The sequence below is a fragment of the Thamnophis sirtalis genome, unplaced genomic scaffold, assembly GCF_051295495.1.
Source record: "Thamnophis sirtalis isolate CommonGarterSnake01/CBP01778 unplaced genomic scaffold, rThaSir2_p1.2 scaffold_2, whole genome shotgun sequence".
In the NCBI taxonomy this organism is placed as follows: Eukaryota; Metazoa; Chordata; class Lepidosauria; order Squamata; family Natricidae; genus Thamnophis; species Thamnophis sirtalis.
Window position 1 is genome coordinate 97,603,010 of NW_028261382.1, and position 23,720 is coordinate 97,626,729.

At 53.0% G+C, this 23,720-nt stretch overlaps 2 protein-coding genes across 2 annotated transcripts; one reads left to right on the forward strand and one right to left on the reverse strand.

The window, feature by feature from the left end:
* Positions 1-65: 65 nt before the first annotated feature.
* On the reverse strand, positions 66-12,384 carry HYOU1 (hypoxia up-regulated 1). Its single transcript, XM_014055830.2, has 24 exons — positions 12,161-12,384; positions 11,785-11,878; positions 11,620-11,698; positions 11,148-11,302; positions 10,771-10,847; positions 9,971-10,152; positions 9,352-9,467; positions 9,012-9,195; positions 8,728-8,862; positions 8,367-8,449; positions 7,939-8,071; positions 5,621-5,808; positions 5,195-5,333; positions 4,908-4,968; positions 4,714-4,796; positions 4,280-4,459; positions 3,733-3,926; positions 3,551-3,638; positions 3,239-3,361; positions 2,622-2,755; positions 2,102-2,186; positions 1,494-1,713; positions 1,266-1,349; positions 66-434 (listed from the first exon to the last, which is right to left on the reverse strand). The coding sequence occupies exons 1-24, from the start codon at positions 12,243-12,245 to the stop codon at positions 376-378; spliced, it is 2,961 nt and encodes a 986-aa protein (XP_013911305.2). The 5' UTR covers positions 12,246-12,384; the 3' UTR covers positions 66-375.
* Positions 12,385-12,614: 230 nt separating this feature from the next.
* Positions 12,615-22,213, forward strand: VPS11 (VPS11 core subunit of CORVET and HOPS complexes). Its single transcript, XM_014055829.2, has 16 exons — positions 12,615-12,759; positions 12,858-13,006; positions 13,385-13,520; positions 13,867-14,030; positions 14,137-14,384; positions 14,941-15,142; positions 15,405-15,556; positions 16,441-16,627; positions 17,211-17,354; positions 17,536-17,724; positions 18,145-18,306; positions 18,397-18,536; positions 18,653-18,855; positions 19,771-19,942; positions 20,228-20,450; positions 20,535-22,213. Exons 1-16 carry the CDS (start codon positions 12,624-12,626, stop codon positions 20,697-20,699), a joined length of 2,772 nt encoding a protein of 923 aa, XP_013911304.2. The 5' UTR covers positions 12,615-12,623; the 3' UTR covers positions 20,700-22,213.
* Positions 22,214-23,720: the final 1,507 nt, after the last annotated feature.

A 23,720-nucleotide genomic window follows, 5' to 3' on the forward strand; every position in this document is an offset into this window, starting at 1 on the left:
AAGGAGAGCCGCTGCAGGCCCTGCTTTCTGCATCAAAAGCAGAGCCCAGAGCAGGTACGCTGTGCTGTGGTGTCCTGGAGGAATCCAGGTAGATTTAATCCGTTGGTGAAAAAGGCCGATCCCAGGAAAAAGCTGGGTCAGGCCCCACAAACATTTCCAAAGAGCTGAAAGTCGTCTTTAAAGAAAGGAGTTGATACAGCACAAAACTTCCAAATGAGCAAGAACCAAATCCCCAAACAAAAAGGGGGAAAAATACAATTCTATTTTGTCATCAGTTTGTGTGCCATGTTCCACTAACCATGTCCATCATGAAAACAGTAAAATTAACTGTAAATAAATAGATGTTGATGATGCACACAGGGACTTGAGGAAGTGTTACAATTCATCATTGCTTCTGGTCTCTTTTGTCTCTGCAGTCTTATCTGTTTGCGTGCCTACATTGAAGACAAAAACGAACACACAGATGTTCAGATGGGGAAACAATCTCAGAAACACCCCGCTGGGCCTTTTGCTATTATTCCAGGACAGTCCCCCCCCCCCCCCGTCATGGTCTCTGGCCAATCAAGGGACTCGCGTGGGACTCCCTGCCCAGACTCCCCAGCCCTGCCAGGTGCTTGTGGAAAGTCCCAGCCCACTTAAGCAGCTTTGCATTATTCAACTAGCGTTATTTTTCCCTCCTCTGCCTGCAATGTTAGCCGTGCTGCAAATGATGCAGGGGCTCGCCTGATAGCCGTGGCCTTTGAGGCCGGCACCGCTGTACCTGAGCAAGGTGGCTGCAATGACCGGTTGATATCCTAACTCCAAGACAAATGGGTCACTAACTGGGAAGTGGCAGGAGACCCCGGTCAGGAGCTTGGGGATCCTGGGGTGGGGGTGGCTGCGGGGAGGTCATGGGAAGAAGGGCCCAGCCAGCACTGCACGAAGCCAGGATGGCGGAGAAGAGGCTGTGGGTCAGTGCAAGCACAAGGAGGCTGGGGAAGCCGACCAGAGCAAAGGTTTCCTCTCTGATTTCAGTTGTGGGAAGCCATCAAGAAAGGTTGCAAACGGCGATCAGGTGGCCCTGGGGTGGTGGGATGGGCAGATCTTCCAGGACATTTGCAACAGTAGATGAACAAGGCCAGCGAGTGAGGACTGCAGGTAAATGCCCCTGCTGTGGCCTGGGGCTCTGGGTGAATGTGGACTCCGGGGTGACCCAAGGAAGACCCAAGAAAAGGCTTTCCCCTCCTCCCCCTCCCCCTCCTCCTCCTCCAGCGGGGTTCCCTCACCTCCATCTGGGTCCAGCTCATTGTCCAGTGGCGTTTCCTCCTGCGTGGGGGGCTCTTTGGCTGGGCTGGCATCTTCTGGTCGATCTGCTCTTGGTAAAAAGAGCAGAGTTGTGGAGGAGAAACCTTTCTGCAGAGAAGGCAGCCCTCCCTCCCGCAACGGGCAGTCTAGCAATGGGCACCCGGGGGGGGGGGGGGGCTCCAGCCCAGGAACCCAGAAGGCCTGCTCACCTTCCCGCGTCTCCTGCTTGGGAGGGGGGGTCTTGCCATTCTCCGGAGACCCGGTGGCGTTCTCCCTCTTCTTGGGCTTGGTGAACTTGGCCTTGTTGAGAAGGTACTGCACCTCCCGGTCCAAGCCTGTGATTTTCACCTCAATGTCTTTGGAAAGCAGAACGGGCTTGGCGGTGGGGGGCAGCTTGTTCTGCTCGGCCAGAGTCTCGTTCTTCCACACCTGGGAAAAAGGCAACCGTCATTGTCTCCCGGCCACTCACTGCTGGCCGCCTTCTGCCTAAGAAGCCCCTTCCTCGCTTTGGGAACGACACCCGAGGGATGTTACAGCTGCCTTTGAGCAGTTCATACAGTCAAGGCCGATGGCAGTGGAATTCAGAAGGCCCCCCTGAGGAATCGGACCGGCCACAAGTCCTGGCTGAGCCGCGTGGAACAAGGTTCCCTGGGGGAATTGACCTCCTGCCTCAGTGAAGGAACTCGGAGACAGGAAGAGCACCGAGACCTCCTGGAGCAGAAGCCCTCTGTGCTTTTTGGGATGAAGTGCGGCTCCCAAACGCATAGGCAGGGCTGGAATCCCCAACATTGTGGTCACCTCCCGCGGCCGCACTGACCTCCGTCTCATTGATAGCTTTCTCCAAAGTGCTCAGCTCGATTTCGGTGAATATCTGATCAGGCTCCGGGATCATTCGGGCCCCCCTGAAAGGAGGAGGAAAGGAGCTCAACCCACCTGAAGCGAAACTCAGGCACAGGTGCCCCTGGCTCAAGGCAGCGGCCCCCCTCCTCAATTGCACCAGGGAGAGGGCAGCTGATGCTGGGCAGAGCTGGTCTGAAGCCAGCAAGCTGGACTTAAGAGCAGACCCTCTATTTCTGTTGATAGACCTGCAGTTCTGTTTAAGTCAGCAATCAGAGGCCCCACAATTTGAAGCCTTTCCCCGAAATTCCTTTTCTAGCTTCCACTTACAGAAACAAGGATGCCCCACAGTTCACGAAACGCCATGGAAGAGGTAAAAAGCTGCAAGGCCCTGGCTGCATCCCGGGCACTCTGAACAGGCGCAATCCCGGCTGCAGAAGCTGAAGAGTCTCCCCAGGGTGGGGGGGAGGTCTAGGGCCCCTGCTCTGCCTCCTGCCTACCTGAGGAAAATGCTGGAGTGGTTCAGCAGGCTCTCCAGGGCAGCCAGGCGGTCTGGCCACTTCCTTCTCTCCTCCACCCGGAAGAAGAGGCTCCGGCACAACCTCCTCAGCTCAGAGAGCTTCTCCTTCAGCTCCTGGGAATCGCAACGGAGAGGAAGTGGAGCCTGGCGCAAAGCCACCCTTTCAGGGCTTCTGATAGGGAAGCCACTGCCCACACGAGCCAGAGGGGTCCATGCAGAAGCTGACCCAGTTCTTGGGCCAACGAACCGGGTCTCAGCAAGCCCCACCGTTCATCATAAGGAAACACGGGTGGCAGGAGAGCCAATAACAGTGGCCTCTCGTATGGGGCCTTTTGTGCCGAAGGAGTGAGGCTATCGGCCACGTGCCAAGCCACCTGTCTGACTGACCAGCTCTTTGCAGAGTGCTCTTCCTGTGAGCTGCCCTGACGAGGGAGGGGCATCCGAAGCAGCCCCTCCCTCCCTCTCAGCTACCACCTGAAGGCACTGCTTGAAGCCCCCTTTTCAACTGACCAGGGACGGGGGAAGTTGGGAACCGCCAGGGGTTGCCCGCCTCTTCCTGCTCCAGCCTCTCAGCCCCTTTGCACTGGTGCCACTCACCTTGGTTGGGGCTGCGTAGCCCTCGTCTTCCATCCAGCTGGAAGCCTCACTCAGCTTCCTGGATATCTCCTCCCTTTCCTCTTCCGTTGCCACAAACTGGTACTCCTCCTGATAGAGCTTGTCCTGCAGGGCACGAGGGGGGCTCACTCCTCTGAAATCCCTTGAGGAGCCCTGGGGGGGGGGCCTGCCTCTCCAGCAGCCACCCTTATTTCCTCCTCCTGGCTGCTCCTTGGCAGTGTCCGTGGAGGTCAGTTAGGGCAGGCTGGGGGGGGGGGGAGAGACAGGCTTTTCTGACCCCTCCTCCCCTCGTACCTGGGTCTCAAAAATGAAGGCCTCCAGGCTGTTGGCCGATTTCTCCCTCTCTTGCTTCTCCAGGTCCCTTGCGGTCAGCTCCTGCAACCTTGGGAGGTCGGGAGGGATGAGGAGGAGGGCAAAGGGCCAGAGCACCCATCCCCCACAAGGCAAGGAGGGGCCGGCCTCCCCCCCCCACCTACTTCAGGCTGGAGCTTTGCAGCTCCTCCGGCAGCAGCTCCAGCACGTCGTGCACGTCCAGCTCCACTGCAATCTCCTCCACCAGCCGCTGCTTCCTGGCCTTCCTCTCCTCCTCCAGCGCCACGGCTGCCTTCTCGGAGGGGCTTTTCACGGGGGACTCCTCCCCCTTCCCAGCCTCTGCTTTCTCTGGGGCTTCCTAGGGGGCAGCAACGGCGTTTCTGGCTGCTCCCTTTTCCTTTTGCCAGAGGCGGGTGAGCGTCTCCTCTGCCTCTGAGACTAAGCGCTCCCGGGAGCCCCGCCTCACTGGGGCACACTTATGGGGGCCACACTTATGCTTATGAGGATGTCACTTATGGGGGGCTCCTTGTGGGGCCACGGAAGGGCCTGTGGTCTGAGAGCCAATGCAGATGGACATCAGCCATCAAGGGGAGACAAGGATTGAAAGCAGCCCACTGAGGAAGGGTGGCACAGGGCGGGAGACACCAGTGCCCTGCTCCACTTGGACACTCGTAAAAGCCTCCCACCCCTCCCTGCCAGAAAAGGCCTCACCTTGGACCCCCCCTTTTCTGCAGCATCGTCCTCCTCCTGCGGGCCCTCAGGGGCCGAAGCCTCTCCAGCAGCAGGTTTCTCCTGAGACCTGGGCGGCTGCTTCTCACCCTCCTCCCTCGCAGGCCCAGCACGGTCCTTCTGATCCTCTCTCCCAAACTCTGCTTGAGCCTCTTCCTCCTCCTGGGGGCGGAAAACCACAAGGGGCCCTGAGGACGCTTCTGCACAGCCAGACCCCTCAGCCAAGCCGTGGGGGGCTCTGGAGAGATCCGGAGACCTGGCCCAAGCCCCATGCAAAACCCAGGGCCAAAACAAGACCAGCTTCCTGAATGTCCGTATAGCCCCATGCAAAACCCTGGGTACCCTCAACTCTCCCCCCCCCCCCTTGTTGATGCTAACTCCAGCCCAGCCTGCGTCAGGCTCCAGCCCTGACTCACATGAACAGCCTCCGTCACGTTCTCGGGGGCTTCTGTCCCAGGGCTGCCTCCCCCAAACAGGCTGGAGATGGTGTTTCCAAGTTCTGCCCAGAAGAAGAGAGCAGCCTCAGAAGGGCTTCCGACAAGGCCCCGTCTTGTCCCCTGGCCCAGCCCCCTGCGAAGCCCAGCGGTGGCTCCTAAGCAGAAGGTCTTACTGGTGAGTGTGGATTCCTCCTCTGCTTTCTCCTCTACCACCGTCTCAAAGACAGACTCCACCTGCAAGAGGGCAGGAGAAACGCTCCTGTGGGCTGGGCAGGGGCTGGAGGCTCAGCAGCAGGTGTGGGCCACCTGTGGCCCTTGGCCCCTCTCAACCCCTCCCCAATCAGGACTGCTGTCACTCTGAAGGAAATAAGCCCACGGAAACCACACGGAAAGCTTTCACAAAGTAGATCCCAATGGGAAAGAATGAAACCAACCAAGGCCAGGGGCCCTCCTGACTTACCCGATCGAGACTCAGCACGCCACTCTCATCCATATTGAAATGGGCCTTGATGCCTTTGGATTCGTAATCCAGGTGCTTCTTGAAGCTCTCCCCCACACCGCGCAGCTTCACCTTCGTGAGGTTCAGGGACCCAAAAGCTCTGCAGCAAGATGGGGATGGGTGAGCAGGGAGGCCCTTCCTCACCCTCCAGCCGGCTTCCAGCTCTGCCCCCGAGATGCCAACCCCTAGGCAAGCTGGGCAAGGATCTTTGACCCCAACTGCCGCCCGCAGGTCCCAAAAGGAGCAGAGGGGACAGACTGTGTCGAGCCCAGGGGACGGCACCAGCTCTGAAAGCGAAGCAGGTGGAGGCTGGAGCTTCCGCCCATCCCTGGGACCTACGCAGTCAAAAGCGCCTGGACTCCCACAGCCAGCCCAGAAATGCCTCACCGTAGGTCGCTGTCGCTCAGGAAGCCCATGTCGGCGTAGTTGACCTGGAATTCGAAGTCGTCTGTGTAGCGGTTGAAGGTGATGACCTTGCGCTGAGGATACGGTGCCATGCGCTGGAAGAGGATGCGCCGGTTGTGCTTCAGACTCCTGGACTCGTCCCCCTCTTCGACTTCCCGAGTGAACTCAACCTGTGGGAGGGGAGAAAGGGGCTGACGTCGTGATGTGCGATCTTGGTGCTCTGAGATCGTAGTCGATATTTCTGCCAAGGGACGGTCCCTTCGGATCTAAACCATCTCGCAGAGACGGTGATTGAGAAGGGCACCTCCTGCTGATCTCAGGGACACCTTAAAGTCCCTGAAAGATCCAGGAATAGCCTTTTTTTCCAGCGATAGAAATGCAGCTAATGAAGCTGCTGAAGTTGGGACAGCTCCGGAAAGAAAATGAAAAGAGAAAGTGTATCAAATTGGTGAGGAAATTTTATTATTAGAAAAAGAGACTACCCAAAAAAATTAAATTAAAATTGAAGATAGAAGACTGTAAGCGACGAAATTAATCTACATTAAACTTAGCGTGTTATCCTGTTTCTATTTTTTTTCCCCATGGAACTTTTGCAAAGACTCCCTATTTTTTAAACTGAATGAATTTTTCTTCTTCTTTTTTCACTTTTGCTTACACTTATTAAATAAAATTTTCCTTCTTTGTTTATAATGCTTGATTGGATTGTTTTTGATCTCCATTTAAGGGTTTTTTTCTTTCTTAAGCTTGGAATATGAAGAAGATAATAATAAGAATTATACAGAGGGTTGTAACAACAGGAGGAAAAGCAGTTACAATGCCACTTAGAGGCTGGATACATTGTTTTTCCTTCTTTCTCTTTGATCACTTGAGATTCAAGGTTCTTTCAGTTTGTTTACTGACAGTGATAGTAGGAAGAGCACAAGTTGTTTATACAGGTGCTTTTGGGGAGTTCTCTCACTAGCTATTGGAGGAAAGGCAACATTTTGACTTGAAAGATAATAAATGAACCTGTTTCAAGTTTATTAAAATAGCCTTGAATCCTATGGTGGCAGTACCTGCAAAACTGGAAGAATGGCGCAGCAGGAAAAAGAAACTGTAACATTGCAAATGATTATGTTTGAAATTCAAAATCTATTAGTTGTGAAAGAGAGAATTGAAAAGAGAATATGGAATACAAAACAGAAAAAAAATTGATGGAAAAACTGAGGATGTTTATCAAATGAAGAATGTGGAAGACAGAGTTCAAAAAATGGAAGAGAAAATGAGCAAAGAGATAAGAAAACTGTGGATACTGACAATAAAGTGAGCTTGGTTGGTAATGGCAAGATTGGAATATCAAAACGGGAGATAGATGGATTGGAACTCTACCCCAGACTTCAAATCACAGAAGAAGAAAAGAGAGAAAAATTGACAGAGATAAGGAGAGAAATCTTGACAGAAGTACTAGTGATAACCAAAGATAAGCTGATGGAAAGAGCAGATGCTGGGTTTTGAGCTTTTATGAGATACGAAAGGAACAACATGTTGCGAAGAGAAGTTCATACAAGATTTATTAAGAAAGTAACTAGAATATTAATGCTACAAATGGCAAAAGATATAAGACTGCACTATTGCTGGAAAGATACAGGTTGATGCAATGAAAATGTATAGTAAAAGCTAAGCTAAATTTAGTATAGTAGTAGTACGTATAAAATTAAGTGACAATAACTATTAATAATGATTAAAAACAACAATACATATAGATATATTAGTTTGATAATATGAAATTTTATATAAACAACAAATGGAGAATATGAGAGGAGGTTTAAAAGCTTTATCTAGAATATGTTATAAAGATGTATTACGATTGGATGATTTTAGGATGATTTAATAGAATGTTATCATATAATCCTATTCTAGATTTTGAATATTATATATAAAAGGATGTAAAAACAATTATAGTCAAATTAAGGTTGAGATATAATAATTGTGATATACATGAATATATGTGAATTTAAAATATGCCATTTGATATGAAAAGCAGGTGGTGACTATGGAAGAGATGCATGGAAATACTGTAACCAACTGACACACTTTCTACAATTTGTAATGGAAGATGTTTATTTTTATTTTTATGTTTGTTTGTCTTTGTTCAAAAATAAATAAAAATTGTTTAAAAAAAAACCTGTGGGAGGGAAGGGAGGGGGGGAAGAAAAACCTGTGGGAGGGAAGGGAGGGGCGGCCTGCTTGCCCTCTTCGCCCCTCTGGAAAGTGGCCCAGTTCATTCCCCAAGGCCCAGCCCTTCCCCGCTTGCCTCTTACCTGGATCGGGTACAAGGCTGCATCACGGACAATGAACGGCTTCACCTTGAAGGCTTTGCTCAGAGCAGCTGCCTGGTAGACGGCCCCCATCGCAGCAGCCTCATCAGCATTGATGTTCTTCCCCAGCTCTTCTCTGGAGAAAGCGGAGATGCTGTCCTTCTGCTCCACCAGCCAAGGGGAGGACCACCTCCCCTCCCCCCCGCCACTGCTAGCTGTGCCCCACTTCAGAGGAGGTCATGCCTGAGCGGGGGTCCCTGCCCCTCAGCCGGCCGGAAAGAGCTGGCCTAAGTCTCCGTTCCTGCAAGGCCAGCCAGGAGGAAGCCTTGAGCTGGACGAGCCAGGGTGGATCCCTTGGGTGAGGTGTGACTGGCTACGCTCAGCCGCCCAAGGAGGGGGCAGTGGGGAGGAGGCCAAGGAAGCAACCTTACTTGCCGACTACTTGTAACAGAAATTCCTGCACCTTCGGCACTCGGGTAGCCCCTCCAACGAGGATCACTTGGTCAATTTCCTCCTGAGAGTGGGAGAAAGAGACGGAGCCTGCTCAGGAGCTGTCCAGGCTAAGCTACCCGATGGTGACATTCTGGGTGGTCAGCAGCAGAAGCACTTTTACCATTATGCATTTCTAGCCAAGGGTGGTGCGAACTCAGAACAAGAACATATTCCAATTAACCCGATGACGTTTTCCAAGTAGACGCAGCCGCTGCTGTGCAATCCTGCATTTTCATCAGCTAAATAGTCGGTGGAGCCCTGCGACTCCCAAAGGCTGCATCCCACCACTCCTGTACCTACCAGGCTCATTTCAGCGCTACCCAGGGCCTGCTGGACGGGTCCTGCCACCCGCTCGAACAAGTCAGAACACAGTTTCTCAAACTCTTGCCGGGAAACCTTGGCCTTGAAATCGATGTCATCCAAGAGACCCTCAATCTGGAAAGAAGAAAAGAGAACCTGAGAGCCCCCAACTCACCACTCCAAACCCTCCAGCGAAGGAATTGGCCTGGGAGGCTCCCCTCCCTCTCACCACCACCTTTACCCCTCGCGCCCAGCTGCGGTCAAGGACTCCGGGGGCCACTTGCCTGAGCCATGTGGTCCACATTGGCACTCAACACCGTTTTCACCCGATTGGCCTCCTTCAGCAGCTTGGCCATGGCACGGAGATTCTGCCGGACATCCTTGCCCGGGTGCTGCTCATTGAAGAGCTTAGCCAGGTGGTCACGAAGGCGCAGCTCCATCTGCAGCCCCCCCAACGTCCGATCAAAGCTGAGCAAAAAGAGCCAATAAGTCCAACCCTCTCCTCTGCCCTCCCCCCCTCCGAAGCCTCCGTTCCCTTCCCTCAAACCTCTGACACATTTGCACCTCTCTTTCCTTCTGACTTGCCAGAAAACGAGGGATCAGATTTCAAACAGGAACTCTTACCCAACGCCCCTGATCTGCAGCTGTGGTTGGACCCCCGAGTCCTTGGTCTTCAGAGTTTGGTACGTCACGATGGTACAGACGGTACTGCCTGCCCCCATATCGTAGAACATGATGTTCTGAAAAGAGAGAAAGATGGCCCTTCAAAAGGCACTCTAGGAAAAGGATGCCAGCAAGTCAGCTTGTGGCCTGCCCAGCCCGGCTTCTTCTCCACTGCCACGCCTGTCAAGGAGATGCTGCGGACAGGGCCTAGAAACCTCTAGAGGCATCTATTCCTGAACTACCATTTTACATGTGGTATTTCTACTTAGTCTTGTTTCCTTTACAGGATCGTGGAAGCTGAGAAAGGCCGAAGGAAAGAGAAGAGGACAACAACCAGCAGCAAGGTGGGATGGACTTATTTGTGGCAATGGGTGCACTAACAGAAGGTCTGAAGGAGCAGGTTGGGAACAGACCACCCTGAAAAAAACCCCTCCTGTGGTTGCTAAGAGTCAGCACTGTCCAGATGGCACATAATCAATAAACAAAAGCTTCATCTTGAAACTGGGAATGAGATCGTGCTCCCTGAATATATTGCACTATTCAGTTTGCCCCCACCCCCCTACCTCCCTGGCCCACCCACCTGAGCGGTGGCATTGATGTCTTTCCTCCGGAAGACGCCGTAGTTCAATGCCACGGCAGTGTTATCGTTGATGAGCTGCAGAACCTTGAGGTCGGCCATTTTGGCAGCATGCAGAACGGCTCTCCTCTCCGCTTGGTTGAAGTACGCAGGGATGGTGATTACTGCATCTTTGACTGGTTGCTCTGAAGGAGCAGTGAAAGCAGCTAGTTAACTCACAGTTCACGTACCTTTTAAGTTCTTGTCGTTTACTTCACTTGCGGGCAAAATGTAATTTTCAAAATGGATCGTCTCATTTTATTTCAACAACATAGTAGCCAGCTAACATCATTGCTAAAAACAACTCAAACATTATCAACAATAAAGCAAAGATCTAAAATTATGCAATGCTTGCAGCATTTTTGATAAGTTGCTGTCAAAAGCTTGGCATAAATTTAAAATAATGATAAAACTGATTGTATCCTCCTCCAATGTCTTCCAGAAGAACCACAAATTAAAAATTAGCAAAGTAAGGACCATCCCCGTTTCTAAAAGCAAATATATTTTGCATAAAAACTTATTGCAAAGGGATGCGATTAATCCTGAAAATGCTTGTCTCCTCTTCCTAACATTTCAGGGAAGAAAGCCTGGTAAGCAAACTACGGCATCCTAACTAATCTTATTGCTCCGTAGCGCTAGACGAGAATAACAGAAAAAAGCTTAACACCCTCCCCGCCGGAGAATCACTCCCCCAGTCTTTTGTCCACATCTATTCCCAAAAGTAAATCCTCATGCTTCAATGTATACACAAAAGCAATTCCAACCTGCAAACTCCTCAGCCAGTGCCCGAGAATAATTCAGGACCATACCCAGCATCTCTTCTGGAGAATATTGCAACTTGCTGAAAGAATAAGAACAACTGAGTCCCCTTAAAGATGCTTGTAGAAATATGTTTTGCAAGGAACTAAATTCTATCCATATAACCACTGCAAATGGTTCAAATCCCATTCCTTGAATAGCGATAGGCAGGTGCCTCCCTCCCACCAGTTATTCCAACAAGCACTTGGGACACCTGACCAATGCCCAGAAGGAATAAAATCAAATCAAATGCAGGACTCATTTCCAGGAAGTACAAAACTTTCTGAGTCAACTTGGTCGCTGTGCCGGAGCAGTGTGAAAGATGATGGCTGCAGATACTCACTCCGAGAGCCTAAAGATGACCGTCTCCCTCCTTGCATCTTTCTCCAGCTGATGCTCTGGGAACCAGGACTGGTACCGAGCCACTTGGGGGTTGTCAAAATGTTTGCCCAGAAGGTCTTGGAAATAGCGGAATGTGACCTTTGGATTTTTAATAGCCTGTAAGATAAAAGCGCCACAACAGACAATGCTCAGCGGCAGCAATGCTTTTTCCTCACAATAAAGCTCAAACGGAGACATTTCAAAGTACCAAACCTCTCTCTGCATTTTGCAGTGTGCATTGAAAAGAACCCGCCAGCTGCTTAATGGCGGGAGCGCATGTGCTGAGAGGCAAGGCCGAAGTAACAGAATTCAGTGGCAGAGTGACCGAGGGGGGGGGGGGAACCACCGGGAGCTGACTGAGAGCCGAAGGGGGGGGCAGGAGGAGGAGGAGGAGGAGGAGGAGGAGAGCCAGCCAAGGGCCTCCGAAGGCTTACCATCCCTGCTGCGCCGTCGCCAAAGAGCCGCTCGGTCTCCTTCAGGGCCACAGCCAGCGGGGTTTTCCTGCGAGACTCCCTACAGCAAGCAAGGCAGACAAGTGAGCCTCCCGGCAGAGCCGCGTCCCCAGAACCGCGGCGGAGGCGGAGGGCTTTCGGGCTCACTTGTTCAAGACGATCTCCATCGGCACCCCGGGCTTGACCAGCGCCACCTTCATGGATTCGCTCCCCAGGTCCACCGACATCACCGCCAGGGAATCTGCGGCACAAAAGCCTCGCTTGGCCTCAGCCTCTCAGCTCGGCCCACGGGGGGCGCCCCAAGCCTCAGCCCAGGCGAGCCGGGCTCCCCACTCGGCTGCTCGGCCAGGCGGACGGTCCCCCACCCACTGAGGAGGCCGGACCCCCTCAGCCTCAGCCCCGGCAGGAAGCCTTCCCCGCCTCCCTGGCTCGCACGGGGGCCCCGGGGCAGGGAGAAGGGCCGCGACGGCGGGGGCCGCTTCTCCAGGCCGGGGGCGGGCGGGCCTGCGGCGGAGGCGCTCACCTGACAGCGGGGGCAGGCAAGCCAGCGCCGCCAGCAGCAGGCGGCCGAGGAGCGGCAGGCGGGGCCTTCGGGACGCGGGAGCCATCCGGACGAAGCGCGGCGGATCGGCTTCCTCTGCGGCGGACGGGGGGGCGGCGGCGTGGAGCGAGCGGCGACCGGTGCGAGGTCGGCGGCCGGCGCGGCGTGTCTGCCTCAGCCGAGCTGCTCCTTCCGCGGCGGCAACGACGCCCCTCCAGGCAGACGCGGCTAGCGCTCATTGGAGCCGTCACCCACCGCGGGCCGCCATTGGTCCACGTCCCAGCGTCGCGCTTCTCCGGCGCCCGCCCCCGCTGGAGGAGCATCCGGGGGCGTGGCCGCGGCGAACTTCAGTCCCCAAAAGTCCTCGCGGCGGATTTGCGGAAGTGGCCGTCCGCCAGCCCCTCCCCCCCGTGGAGCCCCTCCCCCCCGTCCCATCTCCGGCAAGATGGCCGCCTACCTGCAGTGGCGGCGCTTCGCCTTCTTCGACCGGGAGCCGCTGACGGACTGCGGCGGGGCCCCGGTGCTGCTCCCTCCGGGCATCGTGGTCTGCGACTCGGGCAGGGGCAGCCTGGTCTTCGGGGATATCCTTCCGCGGCCGCGTCGCGCAGGGCGGCGGGCGGGCGGGGGAGGCGGGCGGCGCCGGGCGCCCTTCCGTGGAGGCCCCTTAACCGCAGCCCACATTGGGAAGGGCAGATCTGGTTCCTGCCGCGCTCCCTGGAGCTGAGCAGCTTCCAGGCCTACAAGCTGCGGGTGACGCACCTCTTCCAGCTGAAGCAGCACAGCATCCTGGTGTCGGTGGGCGAGGAGGAGGAAGGGCTGAACCCCCTGGTGAGCTGGAGGCGGGGGTGGCGGGAGCGGAGCCCGAGCCTGACACCTGCTTTCCCGCAGGGGCCGCTTGCTCCGTTTTCGATCTCTGCGCCGCCGGTGAAGATATTTCCTTTTGAAATCTCTTGACCTTCATGCGGTTGACTCGATAGGAACCTGTTCCGCCTCTAAAATCCTCTGGGCACTTTTCTGTTGCCCTAACAGAAGCCAGGCCTCTCATCCTGTCTCCAGACAGAGTAAAAAGACCAGTCGCTGTTAAACAACTAGGATGCAGTTAAAAGGCGGTGTTAAATATGCAAGCCAAGAAACCTCATGCAAAACTTAGCAGTCCAAACATGGGTGCAAGGTAGTTTCCCTAACAATCTTTCTGATTATTTGTAGGTCAAAGTCTGGAATTTAGAGAAACGTGACAGTGGGACACCCCAGTGCACCAGGATTTTTCCTGCAATACCAGGCAACAAACTCACGCTGGTATCCTGTCTCACCGTCCATGAAAATCTCAACTTCATGGCTATTGGTAACTAGATACGCTATCGCATATTCTGAACATTAATTGGAAAGTGAATTTGGAAGAGAAACGCTTGGGGAGGCTGTCTACCCTTTTTATTAAAACCTGACGTAGGTTACAATTAAAAGTTGTACACGGAGGCCCCGAAGAGTATCCCTAAACGTCAGCTGGTGCAAAACGCAGCAGTGCGGGCTACCTTGCTTACCAGTTTGTTTCTGGGTGTAATTCCAGGCGCTGGTGTCGAGATTAAAGGCCTACATAGTATGGAACAGGTCACCCGAGGGCCCCATTCAGCTTAGGAGAAGAAGTGGGGAACATTTCTGATCCCTGGATCTTGTTTCCTTCTTTCTCATAGGCTTTGTGGATGGGAGTGTGGTGCTTATCAAGGGGGACATTACAAGGGATCGGCATAGTAAAACTCAAGTCCTACAGGAAGGAGGCCATCCAGTTACTGGGCTCGTATTTCGCCAGTCAAGCAAAACAACTCATCTGTTTGTGGCTACCACTGAGAAAATTCAGGTAGGCTGTGGATCTTCGGGGCAGTGAGGATGTGGCAGAACTCGGGTTTCACCCACTCCTGGCCCGATTGGATTTCTGTCCACTTTCCTTTTCTTTGGCTTTGCAGTGTTACACACTCTTGATGAAGGACTGCCCACTGCTGGAACTGGACATGCGTGGCTGTGGACTGCGCTGCTCCACTCTCAGTGATCCCTCCCAGGACCTCCAGTTTATAGTGGCAGGGGATGAGTGTGTATATCTCTACCAGCCGGATGAACGGGGGCCTTGCTTTGCCTTTGAGGGTCAAAAGCTGATTGTCCACTGGTATCGAGGCTACCTGGTCATCGTGTCGAAGGACTGGAAAGTATCTCCCAAGTAAGTTTGCTTTATTGCTGGGATGGCGCTTTGGACAGTTAGATGAAACGCCTCTAAATACAGGCGTGTTTCTGAACATTCCTAACCGTGGAAGTAATTTACAGCTCTAATGAACGTTCTCGTCCTTCATTTCTCCACGTGTAGCCGAACAGTTTCAGCTTTGCTTTCCAGATTGTGTTGGAACTCAAATAAGTGATGGGGAATATAATTTTCACTAGGTACCTTAAAGTATATGACTGATTTTGGAAAGACTCAGTTTTCAGTAAGATTTAAGGTATCAGAGTGTATGAAATTATTTGATGGTTGTATCTACACTTAGACGTATAGAACAGCCTCCTGTCTCTGCTGGATGCATCGCTCCCTTTTTCGAAGAGGGCAGCCTCTCGTTGGCGTTACTCTTTGGAAGGGTGCAGGCAAGTGGCCTCTGGCTGAGACTGCAGCTAGGGCTGCTGTGAACTCTTCCTTTATTGAGGACACAAAAACAAGCTCGTGGTCTTTGCATTTCAGGGTGTTTCTGGTTAAGCTTGTCCTCCGCTCTTCCCCTTCTCTGCTCCAGATCTGAGTTTACTGGAGGAGATCCACAAAACTCTGACAAGCAGATCCTGAACATTTATGACCTGGGCAACAAGTTCATTGCCTACAGCTCTGTGTTTGATGATGTGGTGGACGTCCTGGCAGAGTGGGGATGCCTGTATGTGTTGACGAGGGATGGGAAACTCCATGTGCTGCAGGAGAAGGATACGCAGACCAAACTGGAGGCAAGAGATCCTTCTTTGCTTTTTCTGGAGCTCTTTCTTGGGCAAACAGCTGCAGCACAGGCCCTGATCTGGTCCCCGGGGTGGGTGGGTGGGGGGCACGGGTGTTTTAAGGCCTGCCCATTGCAGAATTCTTTCCACACCAACATCCGTACAAGGCTCTGAGGAGGCGGATGGACTTGACAGCCTAAATGCAAACTGCTGGAGAGAGCAGCTTTGGCTCTCTGCTTGGAGCCTTTCTTGAACCACAGCTTCCTTTCGACAGATGCTCTTCAAGAAGAACCTTTTTGAAATGGCCATCAACCTGGCTAAAAGTCACCACCTGGACAGTGATGGGCTGTCTGAGATCTTCCGCCAGTACGGGGATCACCTGTACAACAAGGGCAACCATGACGGTGCAATTCAGCAGTACCTCCGGTGGGTAACAACGTGGAGTTAGGGGCAGATTTGGCCTCCCTCCCTCCCTCCCTCGTGGGGCTTGGCATGGATGACGACGAGGCTTCTCCTTTAGTTACCATCCAACTAGTTTGCATCCTCCTGCATGCTTCTCTTGCTGTCATGTTAAAAGAGGTGGCCAATCTGTCCAAGTGGGGGCTGCAGACGGATGTTTCCAGTGAGCATCAAAGTCCTGTGATAGCTCAGAACGAAAGCTGGGTGGGTCCTGAGAGGATTCTTCCTCCTTTAACAAATGGAATGGCTGCCTAGGATGTAAACGAATAGCGGGAGTTTGGAGATCTACGGCCTGCATCAGGGTGGGAGGATCTTTAGCGGGGTGTTCTTGGGGGGATTTGTGCTGATGAAGCCTTTTATGAATGCCTGCTTCCTTTCCTCCCTCTGTTCCCCAAATGGGCCTTTGCTTGCTTCCACTGCAGTGGCGCTAGTTGTAGCTGCTCACTTGCAATACACAATACAATAGCAGAGTCTGAAGGTTTCAGTTTCAGTTTCACTTTATTTGTATGCCGCCCTTTTCCCTGGGGGGACTCAGGGCGGCTCACAGTTCAAAGGGGGGGGGGGAAGGACAAACAATTTACAACATAAAAGCACTACATCATTTAAGAACTCAACAGGGAGGGACCTTGGAGGTCTTCTAGTCCAACCCCCTGCCTAGGCAGGAAACCCTGTACCGTTCCAGACAAATGGCTATCCAGCATCTTCTTAAAGCCTTCCAGTGTTGGGGCATCCACAACTTCTGGAGGCAACTTCTGTTCCACTGATTAATTGTTCTCACTGTCAGGAAACTCCTCCTCAGTTGTTTGTGACCCATATCGTTTAATCTCAGCAACTGGGACTTCTTTTCTTAGCACTATTGGGAAACTGGAGCCTTCTTATGTCATCCGGAAGTTCCTGGACGCTCAGCGGATACACAACCTGACCGCCTACTTGCAGATGCTCCACCTGCAATCGCTGGCCAATGCAGACCACACCACCCTGCTGCTGAACTGCTATACCAAGCTGAAGGACATCTCCAAGCTGGAGGAGTTCATCAAGGTGATGGGGCAAAAGCCCCTCCATGCTTTTCCTTCTAGGCACCCAATGGCCCTTCTCTAAGGGATGCTTCCCTGGATGGAAGCCCCTTGCTTGTACGGAGGTCTCTTCTGGCAGGGAGCCCTATGCTCATCAGTTTCAAACGGACTGGTTGTGTCGGTGTTCTTTACATGACGTCTTCTGAAATATTTAGTCTGTCTTCTCTGCCAGAGTTGCCAGATGTGCTACGGTTTTCTTGTGCAAATGTAGAAAACCTGTGAAATGAGATGCATCCTCCCTCTGGAGAGCATCTCACTTCAGTCCTGGAATGAGGAAACTTTGGAAAACTTGCCTTTGCGAGGGAAGAAACGACCATTAATTTCTCTCTTCAGCTGGTGGGACGACTAAAGTAGAGTTCTCTTTCGGAAAGTTTGGCTCTTTCTGGGCCTAACTCTGAAGAGGGGGAGCAGCGAAGGCCTTCCTCCTCCTCCTCCTCCTCTGCAGTCTACTTGGCTCCAGATGTCTGGGCATCAGGGAGTCTGGAAGGCCTAGCTGGCTCATTCTGGGGTTTCCAGGGCTGACTCCATTCTCTTCGCTCCTTCTGTAGACCAGTGAGAGCGAGGTGCACTTTGACGTGGAGACAGCTATCAAGGTACTTCGCCAGGCAGGCTGTTATTCACACGCTGTGTACCTGGCTGAGAAGCACAAGCACCACGAGTGGTACCTGAAGATTCAGCTGGAAGATATCAAGGTGAGGCCTGGCTGGTTGCTTCTGGACTTCTCATTGGGCAGCCAAGGGTGTTAGATGCTAGGAAGGAGGGGAAATGAGGAACGTAAGCCTGAAATTGGCTCAACCGGGAGAAACCTGACTACCAGCATAAGAGAAACCAGAGGTAAACCTTTTCTCGCCGCCTGCTTCCTTGGCCTTGCAGAACTTCCAGGAGGCCCTGCGTTATATCGGCAAGCTCCCCTTCGAGCAGGCAGAGAGTAACATGAAGCGCTACGGCAAGATCCTCATGCATCACATCCCCAATGAAACCACCGAACTGCTGAAGATACTCTGCACAGACTACCGGCCAATGAACGAGCAGGAGGCTTCTGGCCTGCTGGCGGAGCGGAGGGTATGGGCTGAGGCCTGGGGGAGGGAGGAGTGGCAGGCTGAAACGGGATTTGGGGCACAATACCAGTTGCCCGAGGGATGGGGCTGAAGTGTCGATCCCAACATCGGCAAATGACGTGAAAGCAGATCCCGGGGTCGGTGGTGCTGATTTGTGCACAGCCCGGGAGAAGGGAAGGGACCAAGTGGGAGGAGGCAGGCAGGGCACAAACATCTGTGGAAACCTCAGGGCCTTCTTGGTGCTGTTGCCCACTGCAGCAGTTCCGTTCTCCCTCTTCTGGTTTCATTGCGGTGCTTCTGGGGGCTCCCACTGTGCCTGGCGGAGGCTCCTCGTGGGGATCGGTTGGTGTTCTGGGGGGCAGAGGGCTAGGAAAACGTTTGCTCTCTCCCTTCTGCTCCCCCTCCCGACTGTTTCATGGTGCAGGCAAATCCTGATGAATTCATTCCCATCTTTGCTAACAACCCCCGGGAGCTGAAGGCGTTCTTGGAACACATGTCTGAGGTTCAGCCGGACTCTAAGCAGGGCGTATACGACACCCTGCTGGAGCTCCGTCTCCAGAACTGGGCCCACGAACAGGATCCGCAGGTACGTCCCGGGAGATGGCCCAGTGCACCTGGTCATGGAAGGCCCTGGAGTCCGTCTGGTGTCCAAGCATGTCCTCTTGGGTCTCCCCAGGTCAAAGAGAAGCTGCACAATGAGACCATTCTCCTGCTGAAGAGTGGGAAGTTCCAGGACGTCTTTGACAAGGCCTTGGTCTTGTGCCAGATGCATAACTTCAAGGATGGGATCCTCTACCTCTACGAGCAGCACAAGCTGTGAGTGCAGACGAGCGAGTCCCTTGTCCCTCGGGGAGGGGAAAGAAGGCCGGTTTCAAACCTTCCGGCTCTTCACCAACTCCCCCCCCCCCTCTGTCTTTCTCTCCCCTCCCCAGTTTCCAGCAGATCATGCATTACCACATGCAGAACGGGCAGTACCGGAAGGTGGTGGAGGTTTGCGAGCTGTACGGGGAACAAGAGGCCTGTCTTTGGGAACAAGCGCTTGGCTACTTCGCCCACAAGGAGGAGGACTGCAAGGAGTACATGGCGGCTGTGCTCGCACGCATCGAAACCAAGAACCTCATGCCGCCTTTGCTGGGTGAGGCCGGGCTCTGCCTTTGGGGTCAGGGTGCCGAGAGCAAGTGGAGAGCTGATCCCCGGCGTCTTCCCAGCCAGAGAAGGTGCAGCTTAGCCTGGGCCACCCTGGGTGCGGGGATTTAGTCCTCCTTGCCTTCATCTTGGAGGATTCTCACAAGTGGGCAGCCCTGGCCTTCTACTGCAGCCCCTGCTCCCTCGCTTCTTCCGTGCTGGACGTGCACTCGAGGGAGAGCTTCAAAACATCTGCCCCACTGCCAGCCTGGGACTGGGGGTGGGGAAATACCTTGTGGGGTTTTAAAATAGAAGAAGGGGGCATTTTAGTGATTTAATCCATTTGATAACAGTCCTCCTCTCTTCCAAAAGCTGGGAGCCCCTCTCCTTATGCGCAGGCAGGCAGGCAGGCAGAGGCTGCAGGAAATGAGAAGCTGGAAAGGAGCCTAATCCAGTTCTTACGGTGTTTTTTTGGGGGTGGTGGTGGTTATATGCTATTTTTTTAATGTTATTCTTGTTGCTTCTGAACTGATTTTGCCAATACAGGAAGAGCTAAGTTTATTTTTGGTTGCTGAAATGGCTGAAACTGGCCTGGCAGCAACACACACAATAACAATCGCACTTAGACTTCTCTGTTGCCCCCTGGTGTTTCACAGACTCCAGATGGTTTAAGCATTATTTACATCTGGCCCCCAACAGCCTCGGTCCCCATTTCACTGGCCTGGGGAGGATGGAAGGCTGAGTCAACCTGGAGCCCCTGAGGGTCACACTCCAGGATGTGGGCAGAGTTCTATCCACTGTGCCACCAGGGCTCCTACACCCCCCTGCTGCACTCTTTGGCTCCGATCAGTCTTGTGGAAGAAGCAGTGCAGGGTTGCCTCCGTAGCCCCCTCCTCCCCTGTCCTGATGGGCATCTCTTTTCTAGTTGTTCAAACTTTGGCTCACAATTCGACGGCCACCCTGTCAGTCATTAAGGATTATCTCATCAGCAAATTGCAGAGACAAAGTTGCCAGATAGAGCAGGATGAACAGAAGATCCAGAAGTACCGGGAGGAGACCAAGCGGATCCGCCAGGATATTGAAGAGCTGAAGACAAGGTAGCTGTAGAACCTGCTGCTAAATCTGCCCCGGAGTCAGCCGGTTCCATCCTGTCCGTTGCCCTGTTCCGCGGGTGGTGTGGAAACGGAAGTGCTTAAACTCTTGGGAAAAGCTGAACAGAAATTCCTCGGAAGGCGGCTGCTTTTCTCTTCCCTCCACTGGGTGGGAACGCAGGCAGCGTCCTCATCCAGGGCTTAGCGGTCAAAGGGGAGTTGGGGCTGAAGCAGCATTGGGTGGCTGGTGCCAAGGAGGCGCCCCAGGTTTGACGACCTTTTTCCCTCTAGCCCCAAAATATTCCAGAAGACCAAGTGCAGCATCTGTACGAGCGCCCTGGAGCTGCCCTCGGTGCACTTCCTGTGCGGCCATTCCTTCCACCAGCACTGCTTTGAGAGCTACTCGGAGAGCGGGTCGGAGTGCCCCACGTGCCTTCCTGAAAACCGGAAGGTCATGGACATGATCCGTGCCCAGGAGCAGAAGCGCGACCTGCACGACCAGTTCCAACACCAGGTAAGTCCTTGGGCTCTGGTGCTTCCAGACAGGCTCAGGTATTTTACTCCCTGCCAAACGTCCTTTTCTTTTGGCCTCCGGCAGCTGAAATATTCCAACGACAGCTTCTCCGTGGTTGCCGATTACTTTGGCCGTGGGGTTTTCAACAAGCTCACCCTCATCACAGACCTTCCTCCGAGCAAATCGGCCACAGCACTCGAAGCCAGCTTGCAACGGGACCTGCTTGTCAAGACAAAGAGGAGCACCTAGACGTCCTTTCGTGCAGATGTGTCCACTTGGTGGAACTGGGAACTGGCAAAGACAGCGTCCCATTCAGCACAAACGCCGTGCCAGGCAGAGGCGGGCAGGGATGAAAGGCGGCTTGGTTGGAGGGACATTACGCCCACTTGCTTCTCTCGGCTGTTCCTTCTCTTCCTCCTCCCCCCCTGGAACTTTGCTCTTCCCCCGGATAAGGGCCAGGCCAGGCGGAGAGGGGAGCCCGGCTGGGGCTTTGTCTCCGGACCCTGTCTGGCCACTGGCTCTCGGGAGGGGCCTAGCAAAACCTCCAGCCAGGCCTGCCAGAGCCACAACCGCAGCCTCAACCTCAGCTGCCTCTGAGAGGAAGAACTGGTGTGACTGCATGACTGACTAAAGGGCGTTGCTTCCACCTGCCTCCGGGCCTTCTTTCCTGCGGGCCGAATGAGGCGAGGGTCCCAGGGCTGGAGGCATGCTTGGGGGGGGAGGGGGGAACGGCCGGGGAAATCTCGCTGTGGCAAAAGGGTGCTTTCCCAATGATCCCACACGTTTAGCTTATAATCAGTCACAGCCCTGAAAAATTGCCACTCGAATCATTTTACTGAACAGTGAGGCACAAACAGGCCTGTGGAATACATGGAGACTCGGTTAATGTAAAATAACAGCAAGCTTTACTGATTACAAAGTATATTTCTTTATGTGTATGCGCACGCGCACACACACACACCACACAGATTTAGGTGACATTTTTTCTATTGGTTCTTAAACAACCTGGTTCCTTCTCAGCTGCTTTCCCTGGCTTTTGTTCATGGTGGCTTAGACCTTAAGACTCCCACACATTTCTTCCCTGGCATCGAATCAAGCAGCAGATGCCACAAAATGCCCCTCCTCCCCCCCAAATCAACCAACTCGGAGCATTACAGGTTTTTGTATGTAGCCTTGCCAGTAGGTTTGTTGTCTAGTTGGCATGGAGGTACAATATTTTAAGAAAACATTTAACACATTGGAAGATTGAGGAGATTAATACAAAGGAAAATAATAGAAAAGTTTGAACAATTTCCCTTCCTGGCATCCCAAATCGGATAACTAAGATGTGATCCAAGAGCTGATCTTGGGAGTGGAATGGGGCAACTCGCTGCTGCCAACTTACCATGGGACAATTTAACAATTTAATTTAACATAATTTAAAAATTATTTTTGTCATCCACATTTTGTCTCCTTTTGCACCCTTTGTTTAATTATTCTATTCCACCATTTCTTGGATGTTGGCGTAACTCTTGTCCCATGGCGAGTGGGCCAGAATGAGTCGTCTTAGAAACCCTGAAACAATTCTACAAAGAGGGTCATTGTAGCTGCTGCAGGACGTCTAGGCATTGTCCCAGGAGCATTTTGGAGAGAATGTAGGTCTTCCCCGGTTGGCTTCTGGGAAACAAAGGAGGAGCAGTGCTAGCCTTGGTTTGGGTCCAGATTCCCCTGCAGATTAAGCCAAGAGAAAAAAGGGGAAGAGGGACTGGGGCACCTTTGGTTTAATGTCACTTGGAATGACTTTGGAGTCTCCGCAAGCAGCCTTAAATTTGGCAATGTCTGTTCTTATTTCTGCTAAGAAATTCTGGACTTCTAATCAATGCATCCTCAGGTTTCATGGTGAACAAGAGAGTGCATGGGAAACCAAATAGGATTTCACAGGGACCACATCCAGCTGATCTAGCCATTTCTAATGCTCCTGGAATGGTTGGCAAAGAGTCTGCCAGGCATGTGGGCATTGGAGACAAGTTTTCCTTATTCCCATTTGCAAGGCAAAGGCTTCAAAGAGTTGAGTAATGAGATGTGCCCCTATCTGTTGCACTCTGGAATGGCCGGCTGCAGTGACAAGACTTGTGTATTCAACAACTTTGCAAGTGGCACCTCCAATTTTATTGCAAATGGAGGCAGCTACCACACGTTCAGAAAAACCCTCAATGTAATCCAGGAAAATTATGTCTCCCGCACCAACCTATTGGGCATAGAATGGAAGTGCAATTTAAGAGTAGTTCCTGTTTGGGCAATTAACTGTTAATTCCAGGCAATTAACAACAAGAAGTCGTTTCCACTGACTGGGCCACATTACAACTAGGTGTGCTTTCATCAAGATTTTCTTTTCTCTCTCGTGGGCCATGTGCAAATTCAAAATAATCTGCTTCTGTTCCCCAAGTTAGTTTCCCCGGCTAAGACCTGCCCATTGAGAAATCTCTAGTTCTACCGCTTGTGTGCTATAAGAATTTGGCAGTCTCAAACTTTACATCTCTGGTAGAAACAGCAACGCCGGAGGTATTCTGGGTCCCATCTTGCCACCATGAAGCCCCACCAGTACACCAGATTTCCTTGCCTGATGGAGCAGCTGAAGGTTTTAGATAGTCCAACCCAAAATTCATAGAATGAAGACAAAAAACATCAGGGGCTTAGATAAATTTTCGCACCTGATGTCAACACTGGGCTCAAGGGGGTTGGGGTTTACTGGTTTATTTAGAATATTTTCCTCTCTGATCTCTGTTTCAACAGCCTTTGGTTGGACACGGCTATTTCTGGGGGTTCCGGGGGCCTGGTGGTCTTTGGCCATAATGGGCTCGATTAGCCTCTTGAAACAAAGTGCCCCCCCCACCCCCGTCAAAGGCTTGGGAGGCTGCAATGGAGATTTCCTTAGGCAAAAGTCTTCATAGGAGATTTTTCCCTTCAGCATCTAACAGACCTACGATCGTTGTGGGTTAAACCTGAAGGAGAACCGCTCAGTCTTTGGGGCCTTTCAACCCAGGGGTTTTATCGGCCACAGGGGGGGGGGAGGGGGGGCTGCCCGAGACGGCCGAGACCTGCCTTCCCTCTTCCCGGCTGGGACTGGAGCCTCCTCTGACGCTTCTGCCTGAGCAGCAAGGAAGGCGGCTTCTCCCCCCTTCGCCTCCTCTCCGTTTCCCGCCTCCCTTGCCGGTTGCTTCCCCCTTTGGCTGCTCCGCCTGCTCGCCCCTTCGAGCCCCCTCGGCTCTCCCCAGGCCCCCCGCGCCTCCC

Coding starts and splice junctions, on each gene's coding strand:
- VPS11 (XM_014055829.2), top strand. CDS start 12,624: ATGGCCGCCTACCTGCAGTGGCGGCGCTTCGCCTTCTTCGACCGGGAG. Junction 13,007..13,384: donor AGGAAGGGCTGAACCCCCTG/GTGAGCTGGAGG, acceptor GATTATTTGTAG/GTCAAAGTCTGGAATTTAGA. Junction 17,725..18,144: donor GCCTGCTGGCGGAGCGGAGG/GTATGGGCTGAG, acceptor TTCATGGTGCAG/GCAAATCCTGATGAATTCAT.
- HYOU1 (XM_014055830.2), bottom strand. CDS start 12,245: ATGGCTCCCGCGTCCCGAAGGCCCCGCCTGCCGCTCCTCGGCCGCCTG. Junction 10,848..11,147: donor GTCATCTTTAGGCTCTCGGA/GTGAGTATCTGC, acceptor TTATTCTTTCAG/CAAGTTGCAATATTCTCCAG. Junction 3,639..3,732: donor CTGCAAAGCTCCAGCCTGAA/GTAGGTGGGGGG, acceptor CGACCTCCCAAG/GTTGCAGGAGCTGACCGCAA.